The sequence below is a fragment of the Xenopus tropicalis genome, chromosome 1 (genome assembly GCF_000004195.4).
Source record: "Xenopus tropicalis strain Nigerian chromosome 1, UCB_Xtro_10.0, whole genome shotgun sequence".
NCBI classification, from domain to species: Eukaryota; Metazoa; Chordata; class Amphibia; order Anura; family Pipidae; genus Xenopus; species Xenopus tropicalis.
The window spans coordinates 124,025,598-124,045,715 of NC_030677.2; the positions used below are offsets into that span (position 1 = coordinate 124,025,598).

At 39.9% G+C, this 20,118-nt stretch overlaps 1 protein-coding gene across 1 annotated transcript in view; it reads left to right on the forward strand.

Moving 5' to 3' along the window:
• Window positions 1-3,049: 3,049 nt before the first annotated feature.
• The window catches only part of ttc39b (tetratricopeptide repeat domain 39B), a gene marked incomplete at its 5' end in the record, with an annotated part of 57,660 nt that continues 40,591 nt past the window's right edge, over window positions 3,050-20,118 (forward strand). The window contains 2 exon segments of the mRNA NM_001016802.2: window positions 3,050-3,212; window positions 16,447-16,481. Coding sequence (NP_001016802.1) covers window positions 3,171-3,212; window positions 16,447-16,481 — 77 coding nt within the window.

Here is a 20,118-nt window from a genome sequence, read left to right on the forward strand (position 1 = left end):
TTCAACGCTCCTCATGTTTGAACGTCTGCTGCAACAACAAAGAGCCGTCAATGAATACCTGTTTGAACTGGGTGGTAGGACTGGATCTGCAGAGCTGGGGATTTTTTTCCCCCGTTACTGGGTGCTTATGCGTGATGCCTGCAGGCTCATGCCCCCTTTTGACGAGGTCACAAATATGGTTAGTCGCACCGAAGGCACCATCAGCGACCTAATACCCTTTGTGTTCTTCCTGGAGCGTGCCATGCGACGAGTGACAGATGAGGCCGTAGACCAGCGTGACCAGGAGCAGGAAGAGTACGATTTGTGGGCGGAATGACCAGAACGAGCCCAGGCACCTGCTGCAATGCAGGGAGAGGTGTCAGAAGTGGAGTCAGAGGAGGAAGGTGGCTTTGTGGAGGAGGAAGACCAACAGGAGCAGGCTTCCCAGGGGGCTTGTGGTCACCTTTTTGGGACCCCTGGTCTTGTACGTGGCTGGCGGGAGGAGACCGTGGTGGATGATGTAGTCCTTGATAACGAGGAAGGGGAGATGGATACCTCTGCATCCAACCTTGTGAGAATGGGGTCAAGAGGCTTAAGGAGAAGGACCTGTACTGGGTCGCAACGCTACTAGACCCTCGTTACAAGCATAAAGTGGCAGAAATGTTACCAACGTACCACAAGTCTGAAAGGATGCTGCATTTCCAAACCAGCCTGCAAAACATGTTGTACAATGCTTTTAAGGGTGATGTCACTCCACATTCCAGGGGAAGAGCTGCCAGTAATCCTCCCACGAGCACACCTGCAAGGACAATGCTATTTGGCCACTCTGTAACATCAGACACGCAAAGTTTTTTCAGTCCAAGGCAGCGCCAGAACCCTTCTGGATCCACCCTCAGAGAACACCTCGACCGGCAGGTAGCGGACTACCTGGCATTAACTGCAGATATCGACACTCTGAGGAGCGATGAACCCCTGGACAACTGGGTGCGCAGGCTTGATCTGTGGCCAGAGCTGTCACAATTTGCCATAAACCTCTTGTCTTGCCCCGCTTTAAGTGTCCTCTCAGAAAGGACCTTCAGTGCAGCAGGAGGGATTGTAACTGAGAAGAGAACTCGCCTAGGTCACAAAAGTGTGGATTACCTGACCTTTATTAAAATGAATGAGGCATGGATCTCGGAGGGTTACTGCACGGCGAAAGACTTGTTCTGACTCCCCATGCAGCTGTCCTTCTCTGCACGCCGCATGACTCCACACACAGCTGTCCTTTAGCGTCCTCCTTTTTGAACAGGTAAATCCTGAGTTTTTCTGGCCTCTGTGCTTCAGTGGCTTCCACAACAAAAAAACTGAGATTTTTAACATTTATCTAACATATTTTTTCTGGCCTCTGTGCTTTAGTGGCTGCGACAAAAAAAAACTAATTTTTCAGGAATGTACACATTCCTGATTTTTCAGGGTTCTGCAACAGCGGCAAAATCGTATCTTTTATGGTCACCGCAGGTGATCAATAAAGTAGGCCAAAACTGGGCCCACACTGCAGAATCAGTGTTTTTTGGCTCACTTCACTGTACATTGAATTACCTCTGCCTGACCGTGCACGTGCGCACAAGCACGGTGACTGCTAAACACACCACTACAGAAATATTCCCACCGACAGGACGAGGTGACAAGCAACTAGTAAAAACTATTATTCGCACGCTTGACGGTATCATTAAAGCTTATTGCGTTTTTTTTTCGTTGCAGTAAACGCGGTGTTTTGTCTTTGCGTGTGAACCGGCTATTAACCTTTACACGACTTGATTGGCATGTAGACACCGGACATTTTAAAAGCAGTTTATTACACAAGTTTAGAAATGTAGGGTGATTTCTGCCCTTTACAGCACAAAACGCAACGCTATGTCAACAACGTATTTTTCAGAGAAATTTTTGTCCTTGATCCCCCTCCTGCATGTCACTGTCCAGGTCGTGGCACCCTTTAAACAACTTTAAAATCAGTTTTCTGGGCAGAAATGGCTTTTCTAGATTTTAAAGTTTGCCTTCCCATTGAAGTCTATGGGGTTCGCAAAGTTCGCGAACGTTCGCACTTTTTTGCGGAAGTTCACGAACGGGTTCGCGAACTTTTTTTGCGAGGTTCGCTACATCTCTATTCTCTAGTGTAAACAATCCTAACTTGGCCAGTCTTTCTTCATAACCAAGACTTTCCATACTTCTTTACCAGTTTACTAGCCCTTCTCCCAAGGAATAACCCCATCCTCCCATGAGGTGGCATAACTGAGGATGATGAAAAGTGTAGCCATTTTGTCCCTATTAGGCCGTATTGGGATGTCAAATAACAGAAGATGATGGGAAATGTAGTCATTTTGTAGTTTATTAGGCACAATTGAAAGATTATATAACAAAGGATGATGGGAATTGTAGTCATTTTGTCCTTAATAGGCCAGACTTGGTGGTCAGATAATAAAGTACTAAGGGAAATGTAGTCATTTTGTAGCTATTAGGTATGATTGGAAAGTGATAAAACAGAGGAATATGGAAAATGTAATTTTGTAATTATTAAGCATAATTAAGAGGCAATATAACAAAGGATGATGGGAAATGTAGTCATTTTGTCGTTATAGGCCAGATAGGGATGGCAGATAACAATGGATGATGGGAAATGTAGTAATTTTGCAGATAACAGAATAGAATGTCAAATAACAGAGGATGATGGTAAATGTAGTGAAGAGAAAAAAAATGCAGAGCACAAGAGGCTGAATACAGGGCTGCAATTACACTGGAAAAACATCTGAACCACTCTTGACACAAATTCACACATTGCACTGAGTGACGCTATCCAAACAGAGCAGTTGCGGAATATATACACAAAACCAATAAATATAACACATACAACGTGACCCAAGACTGAACTTGCAGGCTAACTGAGAGAGAAAGCGAGAAGCCCGAGCCCAGCAGGGAACAGTCATGATTTAAATATTTAATGAGAAGGCGTGTCACTGGGAGGGTGCGGGAGAGATTGAGCCCCAGTATATAGCGGAGTGAGGGAGGAAGAGAAGTGGGTGTGCGGAGCGGTACAGTGACTGTGGCAGCTCCTGTGTGTATCGGCACTGAGCGGCGGCTGTGGAGTCCCTACAAACCGGTCTCCTGGGGTCGAACCCAGAAGGAAAATATACAGTGCTTATACGAAGGGGGAAAACATGGCTTTTGTAAGCAATGGGACTGAACGCGACGCAGATGAGGTATATTTACAGACGAACTGAGCAGCTTCTTTCCATGCCCTGGGCTCTCAGTGGGCGGCCGGAGTTAAAGGCGCTAGTAGCTTTAAGGTGGGCTCTGGGTAGCGCTCTCTTAGCGGCTAGCGGGTGCAATTTATTATGAATGAGGGAGATTTATTTCCCGCTGCCCAGTAGTTTGTCAATAGAACCCAGAACCCAACACGCTGTTGCTGCCGGGGTTACTAACTAACGCTCCAGCCAAGAGTAACAGGTGTCAGTAACAGGAGAAGATGGAGTGCAGTGCTGCTTTAATAACGGGGAAGAAGGGACATTGGCCCAGGACCAATTCAGTTCACATCCACAGTAGTGTAGTTTAATGCACGCCTGTCTGCTGTCCGGCTTTACACACCGATCCAGGGACTTGAGTCTGTCCGCTTCCATTGCCAGCGCTCCCCATCTGTCAGGAGCCCGGTACGCTGGGCCGCCCCGACTCATTGTACGCACCGATTAGGTAGAGGGAGCATGACTGACGTCGATCACAGCAAGCCGGGAACGAAAACAGCGAGGGGGAGGGCAGTTCTCTGCCTATATTTACTTTATGCACATGTTCTATTACTGAGGGGCTCAGTTCTATTAACTAACAATAGCCAGCATCAGCATGGGCAGTTTTAATGAAAACCCAACAGTGTCACATTTTCTTAAAAACATCTGCTTAAACTGTATGAATGGTCAGCACAAGGAATTGACACCTTTTTTCCTCATTACTAGCGTCTGAAGGCAGCAGTGCAAGGAGGCGGGCACTGGGTGGGAACTGCACGCAGAAACCTCAGCCTGTCAGGGGAGATCTATAGAGACAGTGTTAGGAACCTGGTTAGTTCATGGAGGGAGGTGATGGGAGAGATTTGGATTTGTTTCTGGGTCCCTTTATGTGTATATCTGAACTGAATCAATCAATGTGGCTTCAGGCGTGTGGTTGGGTATTGTATGCCTAACAGAATATTAGGGTATATTTATCATGCTGTGTAAAAAGTGGAGTAAAACATCACCAGTGATGTTGCTCATAGCAGCCAATCAGATGCTTTGCTTTGGTTTTCTGTTGAAATCTAGTTTGCCGATTGGTTGCCCTGGGCAACATCACCGGTAATGCTTCACTCCACTTTTTACACAGCATGATAAATATATCCCTATATAAATGTATGTGTCACTGACCTGAGCGCACTCGGGGAAAGATTGGGATGGCTCCCTTGCTTAAAATAACCTCCCGGAATGCCAGCAACGTGCATTCATCTTGACATTTAAGCCTCATCCGGTTCCTAAGGTTTGCACGGATGCTTTGTGATACAGTCAGGGTTGTGAGAGAACCCAGAGCCCGCATGTAAAGGCTGTGCAACCTGTTGTGGCGAATAGCGATAAAATGCAGGAACCGTGGTTCAGTCCCTACTAAAAAGGCATAGGTCGAAGGCTGCCTGTCAGAAAGAGGACGCTTTTGCTGCCTTATGTCTTTGCAAGCCGCTCATTATTGCTTACAAACATCACTAGTGTCTTTCCCTGTGATTACATAATATTTATACTGTCCCACTGCTGCTACTCACCTATGTATTTTTGAATATTCCAGTGGGAAATTATGAAAACCTCTTGAGGATAATTCATGCTTGGTTGGGTAATTGGTACATGGAAACATATTTAACCCTGACACAGCTGCTGCAGGCTGTTTATTGCACTGATATTCCTTGCTGTTCTAAGGGAACGTTTCTTCCTGCGCTCCTCTGCACAAGCCCTAAGAAAGGATAATTCACTCATGTTTGTCAGATCGGTTATGAGAATGCCCTCTTTTAATGAGTGGTTAGACCTGTTCTTTACTGTAGAACGTTGTTGTCACGGTGACGGTCGATATGGTGCTATACTAACAGCAATAACGCCTCCGAGACCTTCTGTTTGTGTCACTGTTGTGCACAGCTTTAGCTATATAACACTTTGCAGATGTGCCTTTCCTATGCTTAGTGATGTGGCAGACAGGATGTATAAACCACGGTCTCTGAGCTGATGTGATATAATTTAGCTGTGGCTATATTGCTTCTATTTGAACCAGAGTTGCTGTTGATCACATCCTAGAGTTTCCAGTTGAAGCAGTACTGCACATTTGTGGTGTGCTGCAGTGAAAAGGTGGCAAAACACATGAAACTGTATCATTCCTAGAAGGAAATAATTCTTTACCTTTAAATGACAGTGCTCAGGAAGCAATGCAAGTTAGAAAGCAGCTATTTCACAGATAACTTATCAGACTCTGTTTGAGATTGGCAATATTGTTAAAGGGGAATTCCACGGAAAAGTTTTTTGCATAATGAGAGTGTATTAAGAGTAATTCTAAGCAACTTTCCAATATCCATTAATTAATAGTGGTTTTAGGGTAATGTCACACAGAGAGGTTTGTCGTCTGCAGTTAAGTATGCTCTACCGTGGGCAGCAAATCTACCAAAAATGCTTTCCCAACTGAAATAATGTAAATCACATTGCTTTGTTTTCCGAAGATGCCTGAAGTTTCCTTGTGAGACAACTTAGGAAAGCAGGAGCAACTAGTGTGGTTTCCACAACCATTTTGCCACATTTTCAGGAGATGTCACCCACGGTAGCTCAGATTTAACCACAAGTGCCATCATCCTTAAATATTTATATATGCAATTGAAAATTGATTTTCAGTTGGAAGCAATAATTGTTTATCCTTTTCTGTTCTCTGAATCTTGAAACAATGTATGTCGTAGAACAAGTAAGTTCTGCTCCAGCTGGCTTTTGCTACATTGTTTGTGTCCTATAAACAGCCAGTCAGATGCCATACATTATATGTAATGTTAAAACAACAGGAAATGTTTAATGTATATTCGAAAGCTACTTACTATTTGCTTCATTATGCAAAAACTGGGGTGGAGATCTCTTAAAGGAACAGTAACACCCAAAAATGAAAGTATTTTAAAGTAATTAAAATATGATATACTGGTAAAACTGGTGTTTTTGCTACTAAAACTCTACTATATAATATATATATATATATATAAATAAATAAATAAAAAAAATATATAAATAAGCTGCTGTGTAGCCATGGGGACAGCCATTGATGCTGGAAAAAAAGGAGAAAAGGCACAGGTTTCATAGCCGATAACAGATAAAACCCCATTATATTCTACAGAGTTTATCTGTTATCTGCTACATAACCTGGGCATTTTCTCCTTTAAATAACTGCCCCTGTGGCTACACAGCAGTTTATTTATATAAACTACAGTAGTCTTTCTAAAGCAAACACCCCAGTTGTACCAGTGCAGGGCAACTGTAATTACTTTTATACACTTTTATTTTTTGGTGTTACTGTTCCTTTGCTATGAGGCTTTTAGTTTGTTAGTGATATTGTTATATCTGCCTGATGAAGGAAGCTTGAGATGCCATGCCGATAAGATGTATTTGCCCAGTGTTTTGCCTCAATAAAATGGGATGCACTTTCTTGTTTCTTGTTGACTTCGCTGTCGGCTTGGCATTTTCAGCTCATAGGAGTTTTCATTACACTCTTGTGTCAGCTTATCTTGTATTCCTTTATAGTAAAAGGAATTAAAATATATCTTATTGCCACTCTATACAGTAACCCCCAAAAATTAAGTTTGTAAATTGCTGTATCACACCTGAACAGAATATGTTTTGAATGCAGGTTCATTTCACCAGTTTTCTTACACATTTCCCTTTTAGAGCAAGTTGAACATTAACTAGTCATGGGTTGCTGTAATCTGAGCCATCTCAGTGTAGTGGTGTTGTTTCACTGTAAACCCCAATTACAGAAGATAAAACTGGATATATAAAGGGAAAACCCTGTTCTGGATATAGATAACAGCAGTAGCATGATAAACCATGTACATTGTGCAGCCTGTAAATAAAGCTGCACTTTCTATAATGTTTCAGCCAAGGGCAATGGTGCTGAATGTAATATAATATGAAACACTGCAGTACTCTTCACATAATCTATTTTAGTTTTACATAATGAAAGTTAAGATAGGGTTCCCTCCTTGTTCCCCCACCCAACATCCATTCCCTTTACATACATCAGATTCGTAATCCTAAAATAATTAACCACCTGTATCATTTAAAGGGCACCTATCGCTTAAAATATGCTTGCACTTTGTATAGTAGAACACAATAGTAGTTTTTCCAGTATCCCCCCCCCCCCAGTTGTAGTCACCAATAAAGCTTTTGAAACAAATTCTGCAATTGGTGCTCTCCTCATCTTTGTATTTTGTGCTGTCTGGCTAGCATTTAGCCTTTGGGGGATCAATGCATCAGGTCTGACAGGCACACAACCGATTTCCCCCCCCCCCCCACCCCCCACCACCACATGAATGCTCTGCCCTCACAGTGCGGATGGCCCTTTTTTGGCATGCACGCAAGCACATGCCCCAGTTTGCCCATTATGTGCATAAGTGGGTAGGCATCTCCCAAGCCTATGATGCATGCACGTAATGGGCAAGCTGGGACCATCTGCAAAAGGAGCTCTCTCAATGCTGTGGGCAGAGTGCTCACAAAGTGGGTTTTCTGCAAAAAAATATACTTTCTTCCCTTCTAGTACAAACCTCAGTCAGACAGAAGTTAATACTGTTTTTTTTTTGTTTTTTTTCCTTTTAAAACCTCCTGCTCTGTTCGGAGTTTCCCGGTGGTGGAAGGCAGAACCCAGGTACACACAGTTTCAACTCACGTTATACCCCAAAACATACCTAAAAAAAACCAAAATTCTTTGGATAGGATGTTGAAATCAGATGACCAAGGTATTTTGAAGTGCAATATTGAACCCGGAGTCACTAGACTGGATCTTCATCTCATATTACCACCTCTCCCCTTTAATACCAGCCACATATTGAATCCATATCATGCATGGCTTGTTATGAATTTATTTAAATGTATGCCTGAAATTAATCAGTTCAGTCTGCAGCATGCTTCTAAATTAATTGCTAATCATGCAGGATGGGGATTCAACATGTGGCCGCTATTAAAGGAGGTGGCAACCCTATATGAGATGAAGATCTAGCCTAGTGGTTCAATATTGCACTTCAAAATACCTTGGTAATCTCCTGGTGGTTTAATGAAAACACTGGACTGATTTGAAGTGAGTCCTGCTATTAATCACCTTGAACACTTCAACTCCATCAAATCTGGGATAAGTGAAGCGGCCTGCAAGAGAAGAGTGGTCCAAGCTGTCAGCAGGGAAAACTCATTCATGGCTATAGAAGTGTAAGGTGTCTGAATTTTGTCAAAAAAGTGCAAAGGTACTATGACCTATGGGGTGTGTTTGATGTTAGCACAGTGACCCCTGCAAACAAATTCACTCATCATTGCTGCTACATAGTTTAACCTCACTTTCTACTCTTTTCAATTAAATTGACATGGGAGAAACCATTTTATGAGGATTATACATCATTGCATAATAGAAAAAAATACTCATGTGATCACTTGCGTTTGTGCAATTTTCCCAAATACAGGCTTTATTCTGAAGGGAAAGTAAACTACAGCAAGCGTTGCATTTAAGAATGAAAAGCCCCAGTGTTATAGCTTGTTTGCAAGACCCCTCCTTAGAGGAGCTTAAAGTCCTAATAGTAATCAACAGCTTATGAAACACATGACGATAATCGCAGCTAATATGCCCCCATTTCTGCCTCTCGCATTCTTTTAAATGAAAAAAGGAGACTGATTAGGCTACAGTCTGAGAAACAAATTACAGCAAAGGTATTTTCATACTTGTGAAAGAAAGATTACTGCTGTAAACTGCAGGCACTATATTATAAGCATCAATAGAAGTACCTTCTTGTTACTGTTGGTTATTCATTTATTGCCTGCAAGAGCTTGTCAGGAGATAGTTTGACTGGAAATTCTCTTACTTTTTAATTTATAGGCAGGTGAGTGTAGGGTCTGAAAATTTTTGTTGCGTACATAACAGTGCTCAGTCTCATATAGATATATATATATATATATATATATATATATATATATATATATATATATAATATATATATATATATATATATATATATCTTTCTAAAGGATTTCATTTTACAGTCAGTCTCCCAGACTCCATATTCACTGATCTGTTTAGCTGACAAACCATCCTTCATACAATTATCTACTCTGTGTGTGTGTGTGTGTGTGTGTGTGTATACACCCACATATTGTATAGTGCTGTGGAGTATGTTGGCACTTTATACAAATGTGATGATAATAACTGAGGGCTGAAAATGTTCAAAAGTATTAGCTGAATATGTCTGGCATTGGCAAAATTGTAAGAACAGCTTTACTTGTATACTAAGCAGAGGGGCATACATTTACATTTATTGATCATTGACACTGGAGGAAATAACAGACTGCCAAAGCATACTACGGACAACAAATGGGGTGATTTATTAAAAGTCATCGTCGTTTTTTTTTTGTTTTTTTTGTTTTTGCTCAATTGGCTAAACGCATTGTGGAAAAAAAAAAACTTAAACGCTAGAATTGCATCTTCGCAGTAGATTCATCACTCCTCCGAGATACTAAACTTTCTACAAATCAGGGCCTGCCAGTGGTATCCTTTCATATTCATAAAGGATCTTCCAAGTCGTCCTTAACATGATTAATCATGTACACCTGCAGATAACTTCAGAACTGCTTGGTTTGAGTTACAGAAAATCTTAAAGCCCCTGTTAGGCATATTTTACTTATTTGGTTGTTAGCAACCATTTTCCTGTGAAGAATAGGTGTGTGAGTTCATCTAAACCTCTCTTTACTTTATTAGACACGGCACTAAATAATGCTCTTGTGTTAAACCAGTAATTTGTAATGGTTACGTACCCAAAATTGGGTCTTGTGCTGTTTAGCAGCAACAGAGTTTTGTGGCTTTTCAGAGGATGGATACATGGCTGCAGGTCAACTTCTCTTAAAGGGTTGTTCACCTTTGAGTTAACTTCTAGTATGATTTAGAGAGTAATATTCTGAAACAATTTGCAATTGGTCTGCATGATTTGCAATAGGCATGTCTGCTAACACCATGTGATAAATAAACAGAGCCTGCAGCATGTCCTAGCAAATATTATGACTTGTGTTATTTTGGTGGAAGTAAGGGAAAATGGACAAGCACTTAAAGACTGAATCCGCTCACTGATGTGGTCCCCGCTCTGACTCCTATCACTGTCATGGCAATGGGGTTGTTTGGCCCAGCTTAGGTGAGCATATCGGAAGAAAGATTCACTCGTTTGGAAAGGTTGCCAAATGAGTGAATCTTATGGTGTGTGGCCGCCTTTATAAGGTCTCTCTCTATCTATACAATTTTTTTTTTTTTTTGTAATTTTTATAGAGGGAATTTTAAAGATTAACAAGTCAAGAGAAAGAAAAGAGGGAGAAAAGATTAATCTTGGATGTACATGTCACAAATGCCTTACAATAGCAAATTACATCACAGGGATAATGTTTGATAGCAGTTAGACAGCAACCATAACAATGAAAAAGTGTCTTTTCGGATATTCCTATGCATGTTGGAATAGTCTGATAAAAGAACATTTGAGAGTTGGAGGGACCATTCGGGAGGTTGCATATACCAATAGCTCCTAGATGGACCATAGTCTTTATAAAGATTTTTTGGACAATTATACACCACAGGAAAATCTTCATTCTAGCTGCTACCCTATCTGTATGCAAAACGACATTAAATTTGGGGAATAAAAGTCTAATTTTGCTTGACATTGCCATTTTAATTTAATACATTATATAGGGAGCAGTGTGTAATCTTAACTTTTCCTTTTGTACAAATGCATACCTCCCAACTGTCCTGCAGTCCCGATTTTTCCACCCTGTCCCACAGTCCCGGATTGTTCTTCAAATGTCCCGCTTCCTCCGGCTGCGTCCCCTGGCTCTTTTTCTTCCAGTGACGTAACACTCACGTCTCTCGGGAGCACAGCTTCTTCTGCTCAGTTCCATTCATTTAGGGCTCTGGGACACGGGGAAATCACGCCGCCGCGTATACCATCCCACCGGCGATTTACATTTTCGCCGGTGGGATGGCATTTCGGGGAGATTAGTCGCCCGCGAACAGGGAAATTTGTCGCGGGCGACTAATCTCCCCGTGTGCCAGAGCCCTTAGGTATTTACTTGCATTGTTTTCAGGGCTTTAGATAAGCACGCTGGGGCTCATTTATAAACACTGGACATTTAGATTTTTGCTTTCATTGATTGACCAGCAGCTGGCACTAAAAAAAAAAAAAAAAAAAAAAAATCACGTCACTGATTGGTTGCTATGGGTTACTGCCCAGGTGCAGATTTGCCCACTTTTTATAAATGAGCTTTTTCCTTCTTTATGGTGATTATTATATGGATCCATTTCAGTAGGGCATGTTTGTCTACTTTTTAAAAAAAAAAAAATTGTTGATTTTTTTAGAATGGTGGAGCCACAGTTGACTCCTATTTATTTTCTTTTCTGTATGTGGAAATTGGTTTCCTTATCGAACCACCATATACACGCTGAATATCCTAGGAAACCTTGCGTGTATGAGCACTTTTAGACTGATTTGCCTGCGAGCCATTCTGTTTGCCACTAGCTGTGTCTCCTGACTGCCTGCTCTAGATAGCTGTCCTCCTCTGCTTAGCTACATCAGTATCTCATTTACAGTTTTAGCCTGTTAGCTCTTAACTGTAAACTAGCTACTCCACAAAGAGAGTAAACTGTTTGTAATGTGGAATGTTTTAGCTTAGGTGAAAGGTAATAGAGTGAGGAAGTGGTATGTAGTAAAACACGTCTGGGTGGAGTATAGTTCATAGATTCTTGTAACCATGTATTGCCAATCTAACATTCCAGGTCCTCCCCCTTTTTTTTGTATGTTACTTAAGTTAAATTACTTCCAGCTGAGTCAGGTACCAAGGTAGGTGTAACTGGTCATTATAGCATCTAGGTTAAATTTAATTAAGGGTTCAGTGCATACCTCACTCTATTTGACTTTCCTATATCATCTAGCAGAGCAAATTTTCTTGAAATCTTTCAGACTAGGCCCCCAAAACCATTGGTTAGTCCCTCCTAAGGGGGCTGCCCCACTATTTCGGAACCACTACTCTAGCTAAACTATTTCTTTTCCCCTTTTTTTCTTTACATTTTTGTCTAACTTTTGATGGATTGTGCCATAAACCAGAATGCTTTGATGCGTGTCCAAAAAGGTGACGGTATCAAGATTTTTAGTGAAACTTTATTATGAAGTTTGGGAACCTTGCTTATGTTGCATATTGGCCTAAAATCTGCATGCTTTAGCTTGCTTGTCAATTGTAAATGTATTTCATAAACAGCTTGAATGAGTGTACAGAACAGTGGCTTCTGCCTCACTTTATATTTCTCCAAATCAAAACTTGCCATAAATAAAGCCCCTTTTTCCTTTTGGAGATGGGGCTTTTGGGGAAAAATGGACATTTGAGGCACAATTTTTGTAATCTGTCACGACCATTGTATAGGTCTGCCATAAACTTTTACTATCATTTGTAATTTTACTTGCCTGTTTCTTTTATATGTAAGTACAAGTATGGGACCTGTTATCCAGAATGCTCGGAACCTGGGGTTTTCCAGATAATGGGTCTTTCGGTTATATGGATCCCCAAACCTTAAGTCTAACAAAAAACATTTAAACTTGAATTAAATCATTGCTTTGCCTCCAATAAGGATAACTCAAATCTTAGTTATGATCTTTCTAGATACTGTCTTATTACAAAGGGAATTATTTTTAAAAACATTAGAATTATTTGATTAAAATGAAATCTATGAGTGATGGCCTTCTTGTAATTCGGAGCTTTCTGGATAATGGGTTTCCGGGTAACACATCCCATACCTGTACTACAAAAAGTTCTATGCAGTAGCAGAAGGCAGCCTGATGTGCCTCATTGTGAAAAAAAAAAAAACAACTGGAAGATCTATTTTAGGAATTGCCTTTCATACTGAAGAAAATTAGTATAGCTCCACCTGGAGCCCATGGACAAATCTGTTTGTATACTTTTTCTTGTAAATCTCTTCTAAATTGTAAATATTTGGTGGATCCTGAATGTTGTTCCAGACATTTGATCATCATTTATCTGCTGTAATCTAGGATTTTATGTTGAGAGCTACTTGGCTCCGAGCAACAAGGAAATTAAGAAATAAGGTTACAACACTAAAAAGACAGTTAAGCAGCATTCTGGCACACCTGTTTTCCATGTTAAAACCTCATTTTAAGTTTTCTCTACCTCTTGGGCAGCCTGAAGCATGTTGCCTACTTTTTGTAAAAAAATTTGAGTCATTATAAACTAAACTTTCAGGACACGGCAGAAGCAGCAGTTATTAAAATAATTTAATTTGTCCTGAAAACGTGCACTTGTCAATCCATCCCTGGTTTCTGAATATAAAATGTGTGAAGCCTGCACTAAAATATTTTCTAAAATAATCCAGGTGCATATCTAATAAACTAACAAAATATATCAGAAAAATGACAGCTAGGAATTTTTCACGCCTTTGTTTCCAATGCATTAAAAAGCCCTGTGGCAGTTATAACTGGATAAGGTAAACTCTTTTGACAATGTAGTCCTGAAATATGGGATTTAGCTGTTAGCCTATTTTTCCTTAGGGTAGAGGTGAACTGCAATTAATCAAGGGTGTTAGGGGCTCCTGGGGGGGGTGGGGTGAAAGTGGCGGGGAGTTGCAGGGGGTGAATTTTTAAAAGTAATATATAGCAAAACCGTTAAATATGGCATAAAGAAAGCAAACCGTGATTCTATTTTTATCCTTTATAACCACTTTAAGGAGACAATTATACTTCTATTAATTACAATAACATCTATTCCTAGCTCCTTTAAATACAGTACCTATTAATCTCTGTAACATAAGAGAAGTTACTTTTTAACTTCTAGGTATATCCTTTGTTTCCTTTCTTGACATTGGCATAAAAAAGAGTGCATAACTTACCTAAAACCAACAATGGAGTTTATGTATTAATCTCATTTATTATTATTATTATTATTAACATTTATTTATAAAGCGCCAACATATTTTATAGCGCTGTACAATAAGTATCTTCTACTGCGTGTCTGGACTCCACTGGTATGAATTGTTTTTTTATTTTATTTTTTTTAATTTAAATTTTTTTAAAAAAAAATAATTAAATATTACAACCCAACATGAATACATTTTCAAATCTTCAGTGTTTGGATACAATCAGATTCAATTTAAAGTGAGGAGACCCAGTGTCGGACTGAGGTGGCAGGGGCCCACCAGAAAACCCTGGACCATGGGCCCACTATCACTATCCTCTCCTCCCTCAAACTCTTTATTATCCTTGTCTCTTTTCTCTACATACTATACTCTATTCTTCCATCTATCAAGCTTCCTTGTTCCCATACAGACACAGGGAATGACCATGAAATAGGCTAAATAGTTGGAAGCTAGAGGGCCCACTGGGAGTTTTCCTGGTATCCTGTGGGACAGTCCGACACTGAGGAGACCCTTTCCTGTAACAAGTGAGCTGGTAAAAGCAAAGAGTTGCTAACCCAGTGGATCCTTTCCCTGGCTCTGACTATAATATATTGGGTGACATGGAACGTGGCGCTGGCGTGGTGTTGTCATCACAAAGGCACGTGACATTGTTAAGTTACATTTGGCATCCTTCCATTTTGAATTTTCCCACCAAAGCCCTGGGTTTAGTGCGCGAATATAGGCCTTTTCTCAGAAAGCTCCTGGGGCTGATTGTCAACTGGCTTGATCCATTGCCTGAATTCGACTACAAGACTTGCCCATGATCAGGCCAATTATGCCCCAGTCTGACCAAACTTCTGCGCTTTAGCAGAGAGCCACACAACTTTCATAGCAGGTCAGGATCTCCCATATGGACCAGTCCCCTGGAAGTACTCTTGCTTGTCTTCCCATAAGAGGTCAAACCTTTTTGTAACTTTTATAGATTAGTGAATATCTGACATGCTTGACCAATAACAATCTATACCTAATGTGTACATAACCAACAGAAACGTAAAGGAAAGTTAATCCTCGGGATGTTCCCAGGTAAATGGAAGGATAAATCCCTGTGCCCCCACACACACATAAAGGAAATGTAAAGCATGCAATCTTGTGTGCCAAACTCTCTAGTAGTATTACTATCCTTAAAGAAAATGTAAACTTTAATTTAAATTAAACTGCTTATAAAATTAACTATATACAACATCATTTTTCGGACTGTATAGTAGAAGAGAATATTTATTTTCAGAAGGAAACAGAACTGTTCTGATGCACTGCCTATGAAAAAAGAGCTTAAAAAATATCTATAAAATTAAAAATAGTCACAAGAGGTGCACTCCCTTATCCATGCACATGAAAAATTAGATATGAAAAAATAGCATTGCATCGTGCAGGTCTGAATCAAAAAACTTAATTTGTTGGTGAAAGATTAGTGTCCAAAGTTTTGGTCACAAGTTTGTTGCCCCTAAAGTAGGTCACACAATTTTTTTTGTTTGTTTGAAAGATAGAAAAAAAAACCCAAACTATTCTAAACAACCCTGGGAATAACATTCCTTACTCCCTGCATTTAGTCTGATCATGTTTCTGAATTAAAAATTGAAATCTCTAGCTTCTTGCCTCTACTTCCTGGTACAGTGTGAAGCCCTGCCCCCTCTTCCTGCTGAGCTCTTCTTATCTCTTTGACTACAGGATAGTTTAAGATGATTTCAACTTATAATTTAAAAACCAGATCAGACTGTATGCAGAGACTAAGGTATGTTATTCTGGGGGTTGTTAAAAGAAGAAGTAATTTTTTTTTTCTTAAAAAAAACAAACTATAAAGGACCAGTAACAACATAAAGTAATTTTTTTTTTTTGCATTTAAAGTTTGTTTCTGTTTAGCAAGCACCTATAAATAATCTGTTTCTTCACACTGAATGTCCTGTTCTATCAGAAAAAAGTTTTCATCAATAGTATGGAAATCAATTGATTGAGCACTAAAGCCATTATATTCTCTACAGCTTATCAGTTATGTAAATGTGTGCCCTATTGCCTTATTCCGCTTCAATGGCTGTCCCAGTGAATGCAGAGTAGTTTATTTATGTTTGCTTTAGAAACTCAAACTGTTTGTCATACTTGAATTCATAGGAGAACCCTTTTTGTTTTTTTGTTGTGGTCCTTTAAGGTAGCATGATTCACATTTTGCCTCTGATTGTTTTCTAATAAAATTGACTGTGAAAATGAGTGATAAAACTTTCCTTTTCTTCTCCACAGGAAGGCTTTGAAGATGCCTATGAAAATATCCCGGTGTGAGTAAAGTTCAATATTTCTGATATCTCTGCATCTCTAAGAATTTTACCAGAAAAAATCTATCCTCACACTGCAAACTAAAGGTGGCCATACATGAGCCAATAAAAGCTGCCTTCTGGATCAAGTCGGCAACTTATTGGTACATGTATAGTGGCAGCCGATGGGCTGTCTGACCAATATCTGGCCAAAAATCGGGCAGGTTTGATTTTTGCAGTTGAATCGAGGATCAAATTAACTTGCAGATGTGGTCCTTAATGGCTTGCATAGCAATTATGATCAGACCATTTGCCCAAAGTTAACCTTAAAGGAAAACTATACCCCCAGAATGAATACTTAACCAACAGAAAGTGTATATTATATTAAGTAACTTATTAATCAGTAAATCCTGCCCTTTTACATCCTTTCCCTTGAGCCACCCTTTAGTGATGGGCTGTGTGCTACCTCAGAGATCACATGACCAGAAAAAAATGCAGCTTTAACTGGAACAGGAAGTAGTGTGGGAGTAAAAGACAGAACTCTGTCCATTAATTGGCTGATGAGGCCTAGCATGTATGTGTGTCTTGGCTCGTTTGTGTGCACTGTGAATCCTATGATCGTATGAGGTGGCTCTTAATTCTTATGATGACCCAATAGCACATACTGCTAAAAAGAAGTATATTTTTTATGAAAATGGCTTATTTAGATAAAGCAGGGTTTTGCATATGAGCTTGTTTATACAATATATTTTTATTGGGACCTACATTGTTTGGGGTTATAGTTTTCCTTTAAGGTGGGCATATCCGTGAAAGATTGGTGACCTCACTAGATGAGTGGATCTTTACATGTATGGCCAGCTTAAAGTGATACTGACACTAAAAAACTACTTCTTAAAATATTAATATACATGCAAAGTTACCTATAGGTCATGTTGATGGTTTTTTGCTGATATGGCTGCTTTTGTAAGTAATTGTTCTCTAAAGTTCTTAACCTGCCAGTTATAGCTTCTAATGCAAATGACCTACTGCTGCACAAATATGGCAGCCTCATATTTACAAATTTGTTCAGGATTAGTTAATAAAATGGGTATCATGAAATCCAGACTGCCATCAAATATACTGCAATAGTAATTTTTTTTTTATTTCTTTGCCATCATTCAGTGCATATTTGTGTTTGTATTTTGTAGCTGTAGCAATTTGATCATACATCCTAGAAAAAAGAAATCGCAAAGTTTTCAACAGGTGTATGGCCAAGAATTTGACAAACCTCAGTCTTAAAAAAACAGACAAAAAAAAAAACTACGTTATGCCTGGGATGGGGTGGAGACTCAAATAGAGACTGACAAACTACAGGTTGCCGTACATGGACTGATGTTCCAGACTCAACAGTTTGAGACTTATGGGGCTTACGTAACAAAAACTGGAAAAAGTTACCAATAAAAATACAGTGGATATAAAAAGTCTACACACCCCTGGTAAAATGTCAGATTCCTGTGCTGTACAAAAATGAGACAAATATAAATCATTTCAGAACTTTTTCCACCTTTAATGTGACCTATAAACTGCACAACTCAATTGAAAAACAAACGAAAATCTTTTAGGTGGAGGGAAGAAAACGAAAAAAACTAAAATAATGTGGTTGCATAAGTGTGCACACCCTCTTCTACCTGGGGATGTAGCTGTGTTCAGAATTAAGCAATCGCATTCAAAATCATGTTAAATAGGAGTCAGCATACACCTGCCATCATTTAAAGTGCCTCTGAGTAACCCCAAATAAAGTTCAGCTGCTCTAGTTGGTCTTTCCTGACATTTTTTTAGTTGCATCCCACAGCAAAAGCCATGGTACACAGAGAGCTTCCAAAGCATCAGAGGGATCTCATTGTTAAAAGATATCAGTCAGGGTACAAAAGAAGGGTACAAAAGAATTTCCAAGGCATTAGATATACCATGGAACACAGTGAAGACAGTCATCATCAAGTTGAGAAAATATGGCACAACAGTGACATTACCAACTGGACGTCCCTCCAAAATTCATGAAAAGACGAGAAGAAAACTGGCCAGGGAGGCTACCAAGAGGCCTACAGCAACATTAAAGGAGCTGCAGGAATATCTGGCAAGTACTGGCTGTGTGGTACAAAAAAAAATACTGCACATCACCAAAAGAACACCATACCCACAGTGAAGCATGGTGGTGGCAGCATCATGCATTGGGGCTGTTTTTCTTCAGCTGGAACTGGGGCCTTAGTTAAGATAAAGGGAATTATGAACAGTTCCAAATACCAGTCAATATTGGCACAAAACCTTCAGGCTTCTGCTAGAAAGCTGAACATGAGGAGGAAATTCATCTTTCAGCATGACAACGACCCAAAGCATACATCCAAATCATCAAAGGAATGGCTTCACTGGAAGAAGATTAAAGTTTTGTAATGGCCCAGCCAGAGCCCAGACCTGAATGTGATTGAAAATCTGTGGGGTGATCTGAAGAGGGCTGTGCACAGGAGATGCCCTCGCAATCTGACAGATTTGTTGCGTCTCTGCATAGAAGAGTGGGCAAATCTTGCAAAGTCAAAATGTGCCATGCTGATAGACTCGTACCCAAAAAGACTGAGTGCTGTAATAAAATCAAAAGGTGCTTCAACAAAGTATTAGTTTAAGGGTGTGCACACTCATGCAACCACATTATTTTAGTTTTTTTGGTTTTCTTCCCTATGCCTAAAAGATTTCAGTTTGTTTTTCAATTGAGTGGTACAGTATATAGGTCACATTAAAGGTGGAAAAAGTTCTGAAATTATTTATCTTTGTCTCATTTTTGTACAGCACAGGAACCTGACATTTTATCAGGGGTGTGTAGACTTTTTATATCCACTGTAGGTGTGAGATACTTGTGCCCCGATGGGCTTATGACGCCATTTCCTGCCCTATTGTTACTAGCAATGCTAGTAAATTAAAATGAAATAAACTCTCAGGTCAGGTTTCTTTCTTGTGCTCTATAGACCCTGCTCCTAACATGATAAGCTCAGAAAAATTTGGGGTTTTGGTGACAAAGGGGCTTATTTATTAAACTTTGTAAAATGTTTTCTACTAAAAACATGGTGCAAAAATTGGTGCATTAAAGTCAAGAGAGAGAATTCAGGAGACAAATACATTGTGGTTATGTAAGAAACAGCATAGAAAGCAGCCACTGCTATTTACACTGGGATTTTACACAGAGCTACAGGTATGTCTAAAGTCTAAAATGATTTCTTGAACCCCCCCCCCCTTTTTAATATTTTGTATTGTTTTGCACAAGGTCAGTGCTGTTATGTGTATAGCTACACTTTAACTAGTAAACTCTGACTCTTTGGGGCACATTTACTAATCTACGAATCCAAATCCCGAGTGGGAAAAAATTGAATCAGAAACGAACATTTTGCCATTTTTTTTCATCGCCGTCGCGACTTTTACACGGCTTTTTCATATTGAGCGCTCGTAAACGGCGGGCAAACCTTTGCGAAATTGCAAAAATATCGATCATGACGAAAAAAACGCATCCGGACGCTTTTCGGACGTTCGTGGATTAGTAAATGTGCCCCTTTTGTGTCTCATTGAGGAAAAGACACAGAGCTCACTGATCATTTTGCACACTGCTGCCATGTGATTGCTTTGGTCAAAGCCATTGATT